The 9,013-nt window shown below is 36.8% G+C and overlaps 1 protein-coding gene across 2 annotated transcripts; it reads right to left on the minus strand.

The window, feature by feature from the left end:
- Positions 1-1,804: 1,804 nt before the first annotated feature.
- On the minus strand, positions 1,805-8,395 carry LOC139893893 (probable acyl-activating enzyme 17, peroxisomal). Of its 2 annotated transcripts, XM_071877092.1 has the most exons (14): positions 8,018-8,393; positions 6,850-6,979; positions 6,493-6,755; positions 6,198-6,402; positions 6,044-6,084; positions 5,822-5,947; positions 5,628-5,701; positions 4,676-4,896; positions 4,361-4,455; positions 3,675-3,891; positions 3,327-3,452; positions 3,139-3,237; positions 2,124-2,336; positions 1,805-2,011 (listed from the first exon to the last, which is right to left on the minus strand). In XM_071877092.1, the coding sequence occupies exons 1-14, from the start codon at positions 8,269-8,271 to the stop codon at positions 1,901-1,903; spliced, it is 2,175 nt and encodes a 724-aa protein (XP_071733193.1). In that variant the 5' UTR covers positions 8,272-8,393; the 3' UTR covers positions 1,805-1,900. The 2 variants fall into 2 exon arrangements, with proteins under 2 accessions (XP_071733193.1, XP_071733194.1); XM_071877093.1 differs by lacking the exon at positions 1,805-2,011 and having other exon boundaries at positions 2,205-2,341; positions 8,018-8,395.
- Between the last annotated feature and the right edge of the window lie 618 nt (positions 8,396-9,013).

Here is a 9,013-nt window from a genome sequence, read left to right on the forward strand (position 1 = left end):
TTGATAATCTACGTAAAGCTTTTTAAACCTTTATTTATGAAATAAAGGTTATGGTTTGTTTTAAAAATGAATGCAGTCTTTGAAAAACGTCTCATATAGAGGTCAAAACCTCGCAACGAAATCAATTAATATGGAACGTTTTTAATCAATAAGAACGGGACATTTCAGTTGGTAGGCGTCGAAAACGGGGTCCGAAAACGGGCGCCAAGACCGGGGCGGAAAATCGGGGTCGAAAACGGTGTCCCAAAACGGGCGCCGAAATCGGGCGTCGAAACCGGGGGCCGAAACCGGGCACATAAAACGCGCACCGAAAACGGGCGCTGAAAACGCGCGCCAAAAACGGGTGCCGAAACCGGGCGTTGAAAACGGGGTCAAAAAAGGAGGACGAAACCGGGCGTCGAAAATGGGGTCCAAAAACGGAGGCCGAAACCGGGCGCCGAAATCCGGGTCCAAAAAAGGGGTTGAAAACGGGCGCCGAAACAGGGTGCCGAAACCGGGACGGAGAACGAGGGTCGAAACCGGGGGCCGAAAACGGTGTCCCAAAACGGGCGCCGAAAACCGGGCGCCGAAAACGGGGTACGGAAATCGAGCGTCGAAAACGGGGGCCGGAACCGGGGGCCGAAACTGTGTGCCGAAACCGGGGGCCAAAAATCAGGTGCCGAAAACGCGCACCGAAAACGAGCGCTGAAAGCGCGCGACGAAAACGGGCGTCGAAAACGGGGTCCAAAAATGGAGGCTGAAACCGGGCGTCGAAATTGGGGTCCAAAAACGGAGGCCGAAACCGGGCGCCGAAATCGAGGTCCAAAAAAGGGGCCGAAATCGGGCGCCGAAACAGGGTGTCGAAACCGGGGAGGAGAACGGGGGCTGAAACCGGGGGCGGAAAACCGGGGGCCGAAAACGGTGTCCCAAAACGGGCGTCGAAAACGGGTGCAGAAACCGGGTGCCGAAAACGGGGGCCGAAAACCAGGGGCCGAAAATGCGCGCTGAAAACGGGGTGCCGAAATCGGGCGTCGAAAACTAAATCCAAAAACGGGGGTCGAAACCGAGGGCCGAAAACGGGGTCCAAAATCGGGTGCCGAAAACAGGGTCCAAAAACGGGGGCCGAAAACCGGGGGCCGAAACCGGGGGCCGAAAACGGGCGTCGAAACCGGGTGTCGATAACTCGAGTCGAATAACGCGCCTCGAACTCGCGCTTTGAAATCAAATCATTTGAATTAAAACCATTTGGACCCATTTGGGTCCTCAAGTAATATTCTATAATGTGATTGGACCTATTTGGGTCTTGGAGTAAATTTTGATATTATATACTTGGACCCATTTTGGTCTTCAAGTAAACCCAATCAACCAATTTTTTAAACTTTGGGTCTTGTTTGTCAGGTCTACTCCTCAACTAGTGGACGCATTTTAGCTTATGTGTCGTTTGTCTTTTGCACTTATTAGCTATAACCCATTTTTTTTTTAACGGCATAAGATTTTATTAAAAAAAGAAACTAGCAAGAAGCTAGACAAAAATTACAGAGTCCATAGAATTTTGTAACCACATTGACCAATTACAAAGAGTCCATAGAATTTTATTAGCTATAACCGATTAGTTTGATTAAAAAAAAATTAGTGTTATTCTAAAGAAACATTTGCTTAATTAACTCGTTTTCATCTTGATCTTTTCAGTAACGCAGCAAAGATGAAGTCAACCTTTAGGCCTACATATCATTCTTTTAAAAATATGCACTTTTTTCTATACTATGCAACTCCTGCAAGACAATGACAACAATTGCAGTCCGAATTTTGTGTAGGGATTGTAATGTAATATATCCCATACAAACTAGACGATTATATTGACGTGCAAAGTTTACATGTTGCAATTTCCCAGATTATGTAACAGATTGAAAATTTTTCAAATTTACAACTTGCTATTTTGACCAATATGAGTCAACTGCTCTCTCAGAACCCTTCTCATTACCTTGTTTGTTGCTGTCCTAGGAAGTGTTGAAAATGGCACCACCTCAGAAACCTGAAGAACCCAAAAGCCAAAGTTAAAAGTCAAAATTGGAAACTTAGAAGATATCTAAAGTTTCTAAATAACATATAACATACTGACTAGTTCAAAGATGATAAAATGATACCTTAAACAAAGGGTTCAGATTCTTTTGTAAAGCTGAATTCAATGAAGCCTTCAACTTGATTAAGTCAGGTTTCGAACCATAGCCATCATTGAAAACGACTACAATAACCAACCTCTCCGGCCCACCACCAGATGGAGTAACCGCTATAGCTGCTGTTTCGAGAACTCTTCCATCAACTGAGTTACAAACACGTTCAATCTCAACCGAACTTACCTGCACTAAAACCACAGTTCTTGAAACTGTTCTAACAACTAAGGTTGCAAATGACGCGATAGAGAGACGAGTCGGTCAGGACCTTGAAAGGGAGTCGGTCGAGACGGGGTCAAGTCGGTCGATATGGGCGTTGACCAACAAACATATTTTTTGAGATAAATAATTATTTACAAACAAGATGATGTGGTTTTAGTTTAAAATGATATATAGGTTTTTATGATGTTTAGTAATTATTATTATTTACGAGTATTATTTATTATTTATTAGTTTATCTTTAAGGATACCATGTAAGTCTGTGTTTTTATTTTTCCCAGCTAATATTTAAATGGTCTTGTGATTTCCATTTACACTAGAACAAAGCCAGACATAAGTCGACTTTTCCCGATTCTTCCCGACTTTTGACTGTTGCCTGACTTATTAAACGTTTTTCTTCGAAACGAGACGGGCTAGTCACCAAACTGCCACATCGGCTGTCGCACCTGCCGTTTGCAACCATGCTAACACATAGAGGTGAAAAAAGGGCTGGTCGGTCAGGTTGGGAACGGCCGAACGGGTCAACAAATTTCTTTCCAATTTATTAAATTTTGTTTATAAACATTTTAGTATATTAAATTAGATACTATTGCATATATTAAATAGTAGATAGTTTTCTGAATATCATAATTTTTAGCTTTTATGCATCAAATGTACAACTCAAGCGAATTTCAACCCGTTTAACATCTCTTTTCAGCTAACCTTTTTTTTTTTTTTTTCATTTTATCCGGTTGACTGATTATTGACAAAACAACCCTGAAAACGATACCTTAATACCCCCAAGATTCATGGTATCATCAGCACGACCATGGGCACGATAGTATCCTCTAGACGTACGCTCAAATACATCTCCGTGTCTTCTTAGTACCTATAATCAAAACGAAAACAAAACAAAATCGCACTTCAGAAAATATATCTCGTATATAGTTTTAGATGTAAATTTACTTTCTCGCTTACCTTCCCGTTCCAAGAGGGCATGCCTTTAAAGTAGACATCATAGTGGTTCGCATTTAGTAATGTGCTCGATGCCCCAAACATTACGGGATTCAGCGCCAATTCACCAATTCCGGGAGCGTTTTGTGGCTATAATAAAAATACAGACATCAGATTAAGTATAAGAAAACTAACGTTGACCCAAAAAAAGTCAAACAACCCATGTTTTAGTTGACCATAAAGCTATTTTCTTGGGGTTGTTTGGGTTGTACGAACCTTGACCCAAAAAAAAAGTCAAACAACCCATGTTTTGATTGACCATAAAGCTACTTTCTTGGGGTTGTTTGGGTTGTATGGACAAATGGTACTTACTATAGGGATTCCATTTTTATCAAGAATTAGCAGATTACAACCCAAACTCGGTGTGCTGAAAGCGGATAAACACTGAGGCTGCAATAACGATCCGGTTATAAAACCACCACCGATTTCTGTGCCACCACAATACTCGATGACCGGTTTGTAATGAGCTCGTCCCATTAGCCAAAGACATTCATCCACATTAGACGCCTCACCAGTAGATCCAAAGCACCTACCGAATTATATATATTATATATATACACATATATAAAGTACAAAAAAAAAAAAACACCACCACCACCACGGGATGAAATATAACTGGAAAATGGTAGATTAGGTAAGGCCCAATCAAAAGTTTGGTATGGCAGGTCGGGTTGACCCAGAAAACTTTGTACCCGGATATTTAACATTTTTTTTATAAATACTAAGTATTTCAAATATGATTTGAAAAGTTAAGAGATTTCGATTATTGATATGTATTTTTCATATATAAAAATGAAAATGAATTACGAGACCTTATACATCGAAGATAAATTGCAGAAGACTTCAATTTATATATTTACCCATTTCAACCGTCAGAGATAAATATACTTGGATAGACCCATAACCCATTCATGAGTTTACTGGTCCAATCTTCCCAATCTAGATACTCGAATAAGGAACCGAGTAGACCAATACCTCATTCAAGAAGAAACACTCACCGGATGTTTGACCAGTCAAAGCCAGCTGTACAATTCTTTGTTCTCCATGCCCTTACAATACTTGGTATCACTCCCAACATTGTTACTTTTGCATCCTAAAAAATTCAAATAGTATAACTTTTAAATAGGGACATTTAGTAGATTGTATACATAGCAAGTACAGTTTGGCCTACTTTTGACCCGTTTACTATCACTATGTAGTGATAATTTATTTAACCGTTTCACCCATTGGAAACAAAACATGCCCCAAAATCAAACCGTTTAAGGTAAACGGAGGGCAAATAGCCAGCCCTAGTGCAAAGTTATAGAATCAACCTGAACAAATTTGGCAAATCCAGACGTGAGGGGAGATCCGTTGTATAAAGCAAGTGAGCCCCCGTTTAATAATGAAGCGTAAACTAGCCAAGGACCCATCATCCATCCAAGATTAGTGGGCCATGCAATGACATCACCTTTTTGTATATCCATGTGGCACCAAGCGTCGGCACCAGCCTTAAAAGGCGTTGCAAAGGTCCACGGAATTGCCTTCGGTTCCCCTATGTTACAATACTTCTATTACTACTTGTTCGGTACCATTGATAGTTTTAATGACATCTAGACATTGATCTATGCTTGGAGAACTCGTAACTCGGGGTGTACTAGATCGACACTTTTTGGGGAGTACTCGGCATGGTTGCAAAACTCGCTATTCGAGGAGTAATCGGTCGAGACTTTGAAAGGAGTACGGGTTAATCGGATTAGACTATTTATACATTACATTTAAATAGCAATTTCAAAATTATATGTGCAAATATATAAGAAAAACATAAATTTTAACATAATTGTCCAAAAACATATATATATTATAGTCCATTTTGTTCAAAACTCGAGAGTTCTAGCTTAAATTCAAGTTAAAATGTTAACGAATTTTAACTTTGACCGAATTGACCAATTAATTAAACGGATTTTGAAAAATCGGAACAGACTGTTCTTAAAAAGGAGTAATCGGGGATTAATAAGGAATAATTACGGTTTTTTAAAACAGTGGTACGCGGCAACTCGGGGAGTACTCGGATGTTGATTAAATTTTACTTTGACAGATTTTGACCGATTTTTAAAGCAATCCAGAGTTTTGGCCGAGTTTGACCGAGGCTGACCGAGTAATTGAAGCTAGTACTCGAACTGATCTTAAAACCGAGAATTCAGCGAGTACTAGCCGAGTTCTACAACTCTGGATCTAGGTACATATTTAAATCGTATGTATACATACAAACCCCGCGATATGTACCTGTTGTTCCTGATGAGAAGAGGATATTTGAAAAGGCTTCAACAGGTCGTTCAACGGCAACAAACTCAACATTCCTGCATATATTTATTTATGAATTCATCTGGTATTTGTAATATATGATATTATAAGTCATCTAGTTGCGTTAATTACAAGCTAAACTACACTTTTTAAGTTTAAGATAGAAGCCAACGTACTTGTAATTATTAGCTCGTTCCAGAAAATCATGCCAAGAAATATCACTAGCACGTAATTTCGTACTAAAACTCGATCCTCTTGTAGGAATGACAATTGCTAGAGGTGATCGAGCATCAACAACTCGGCTGCAGAATATACGATTACACTCCAGATACAAAAATCATACAACTTTATACAAAAAAGTTGAAAATATAAGCTTAAAACAGCATTATTTATCCCACCTGTACAAAGGAATGCTTCTGTCACCACGAATGATCAAATCCTGAAGAAAACAATATTAATAAAAAAAAAAAGATACCGGCATTGCAAAATCATATGTAAATCAACAAAGATTCATTTTTTATGACTTATATAACAAAACTAAATAAATATAACCTGAGTAAAAATTGCTTTGGCTTTAGATAATACAAGTCTTGTTGAAATTTCATTAGGAGCAAAACTATCTGCAATAGACACAACAACATAACCAGCTAAAACAATCGCTAGATAAATCACGACCGATTTGACATCCATAGGCATATCGATTGCAATTGCAGATCCTTTTTCCACTCCCAACGTTTCAAGTGCATATGCAACTAACCTAAAAAAAATCCAATATCGTTACAATTTATTCAAAATAATGAGTTTTTTTTATATATAAAAGTTCAGAATCAGATTAATATTAGCATACCAAACCTCTGAGCGCAATTGCTGAAACGTCATTTTGTTGACTGGTGTTTCATCGTTACCTTCATCGCGCCATATTACAGCTATATCACTTAAACGTCTCTTGGTACTTAAACAATTTCGAGCTGGATTTACGTAAGCTCCAGGAAGCCACCGACCTCCTGGATTCAATAACTGGTTTTCTTTAGACGGGTCATCGAGTAATATACGTGTTGGAGGTACGGAAAATGTTATATTCATTTCTTCCAATATAGTTTTCCAAAACACCTGCCATAAATCAAACCTTAAGTAAGTATATACAACAAAAGACCAAATATCCCAAAACTATTCTAATGATCGTTATACTTATATATATATATACCTCCAGATTTGAGGCTGAAAATTCCTGAAAAGCAGAGTAGCTTGAAATGGGATCTTTATAACTAGGACCCAAAAGCTCCTTTCCTCGTCTCTCTAATAAACTACCTATGTTTGTTAACTTCGCATCCTCCCTGTAATGCAAATAAATAAAATAAAAATCAGGTGCTGTCTGTTTTTTAAGATGCTTTTTTTTTTCTGAAGATCTGCGAACCATGTTTGTAGAGAGGATCTGGCCTAAAGGTTTATATGCTAAATAGTGAAGAATGACTGTTTTTATGTATGCAAAATAACTTAATCACGTCTGCAGCACTAAGAAGCATATTCCTAAGTCTACGAGTTTGAGGACAGAAGAAGACATTATTTTATCTCATGTCTTTAGAAAAACAAACGGTCTGCAGTAAAAACGTCATAATAGATATAGATCATCAACAGACATAAGACATAATAAGATCACTAAAAAACATAGAACATCTCAATGTCATCATAGATAGGTAATCAATAAGCAGCCCAGCAAGTCTATTATCAATAAGCTACACTAGCACAACAACATAGAAAAAAAAAAGTCTAAAACGATGATCTTATATATTTATTAATTTATTTATGATTTTATATTAAACAATTAAGCAGGAAATAGATGGGACACAATCACTTTTCTGCTGACCATTTATTAGTATGCCTAAACATATCCACAATTTTTAATTAATAAGGTTTAAACGGATAAGGTTAATATTTTTCCCTGTTTTATATCCTCAGTTATTGAAAAACAAATTATTACTAAACAGTTCAAACTAACCATTTAAAGCCTTTCAAATTGTAATTACAGTATATATATATATATATATATATATATATATATATATATATATATATAACATGTATAATAATCCATTTCATGACATTAATCATTAAAACCACATGTAATAGATAAATCGAATTCCAAATAAAAATATACATTTCATGTGTATATACAATTGGCCAATCATCAATTTTCCGAAATAAAAAAATACATAGAAATTTTTAATTAAAATTACTAAATTTAATATTTAATTGTGTCGTCTCTGAGTTTTAAAAAGTTCTAATCAATCCTAAACTTTAAGTAATTAACTAACATAAAAAACCAAAAAGCATAAAATCTAACACTAGTAAAATTGTGTAAAATAAACACTTACGGGTGGGGTAACCAAGCAGGAGGATCCGGTCCGAATTGAACATAACATCCATAATACATCATCTGATGAAAAGAAAAAGGAAGGTCCGGATGAAGAATCCGGGTCGATATTTGGGTCCATATTTGAGGAGCATCGGAACCATAAGTCTGAATGATTTCAGTTAGTTTCTGATGAAGTTGAGTTGCGGTTTCAGGTGATATACCAAGATTTACTATATCTGATATGGATATTGAATCAAGAGACTTGTACACCATTATTGTTTGCTTCTTCTTTTTTTCAAATAAATAAAAAAAGAAATTAATAAAATTTACTCCGTATGATGATGGAATTATGAAGAAAGAAAATAAGAGAGTACTCTCGCTGACAAGGTTTTTTTTGTAGAGATGATATCTGTAAATTTATATATGTTCGAAGTGGCTTTAAAACTTAAACTAATGATATAGGCCACTTTTACACAAATATATATTCTATCCATCCCATGTCCCAATTTAATATTACAGAATATATTTAACTATTTAATTTAAATTTAAAATTAAATTAGTTGTTCACTTTATAAATATAAATAAAATGTAAATAACTTTTATTTTTAATGTATTATTATAAAAAAAAAATAAGATAAGTCAAAAGTAATGAGCAAACTAATCAATCCGTCACCCTAACTAAGTTAGGGTGTGACAACTATAATGGTTTTGTGAAAGTTATAGGTTCCGGAAACGACACTAGATTCTGAAGTGAAAAATGGTGCAGCGACAAGCTACTCAAAGATCTTTTCCCAAGGATTCATAGATTAGAAACTAATAAAGAGGCCTGCATTATTGACCGAGTCAAATGGGGAGAAAACTCCCTGACCTGCGAATGGAACTGGTCTGCAGAACCAAGATGGCGTGCAAAAACCTTAAAAGAATTATCGAAGCATATACTCCGTTGGAGAAAAACCACGATAATGGTCTTGGAAGCTTAATAGCAACGGAATTTATACAACAAATTCTCTCATTG

The sequence above is a fragment of the Rutidosis leptorrhynchoides genome, chromosome 2 (genome assembly GCF_046630445.1).
Source record: "Rutidosis leptorrhynchoides isolate AG116_Rl617_1_P2 chromosome 2, CSIRO_AGI_Rlap_v1, whole genome shotgun sequence".
Lineage (NCBI taxonomy): Eukaryota > Viridiplantae > Streptophyta > Magnoliopsida > Asterales > Asteraceae > Rutidosis > Rutidosis leptorrhynchoides.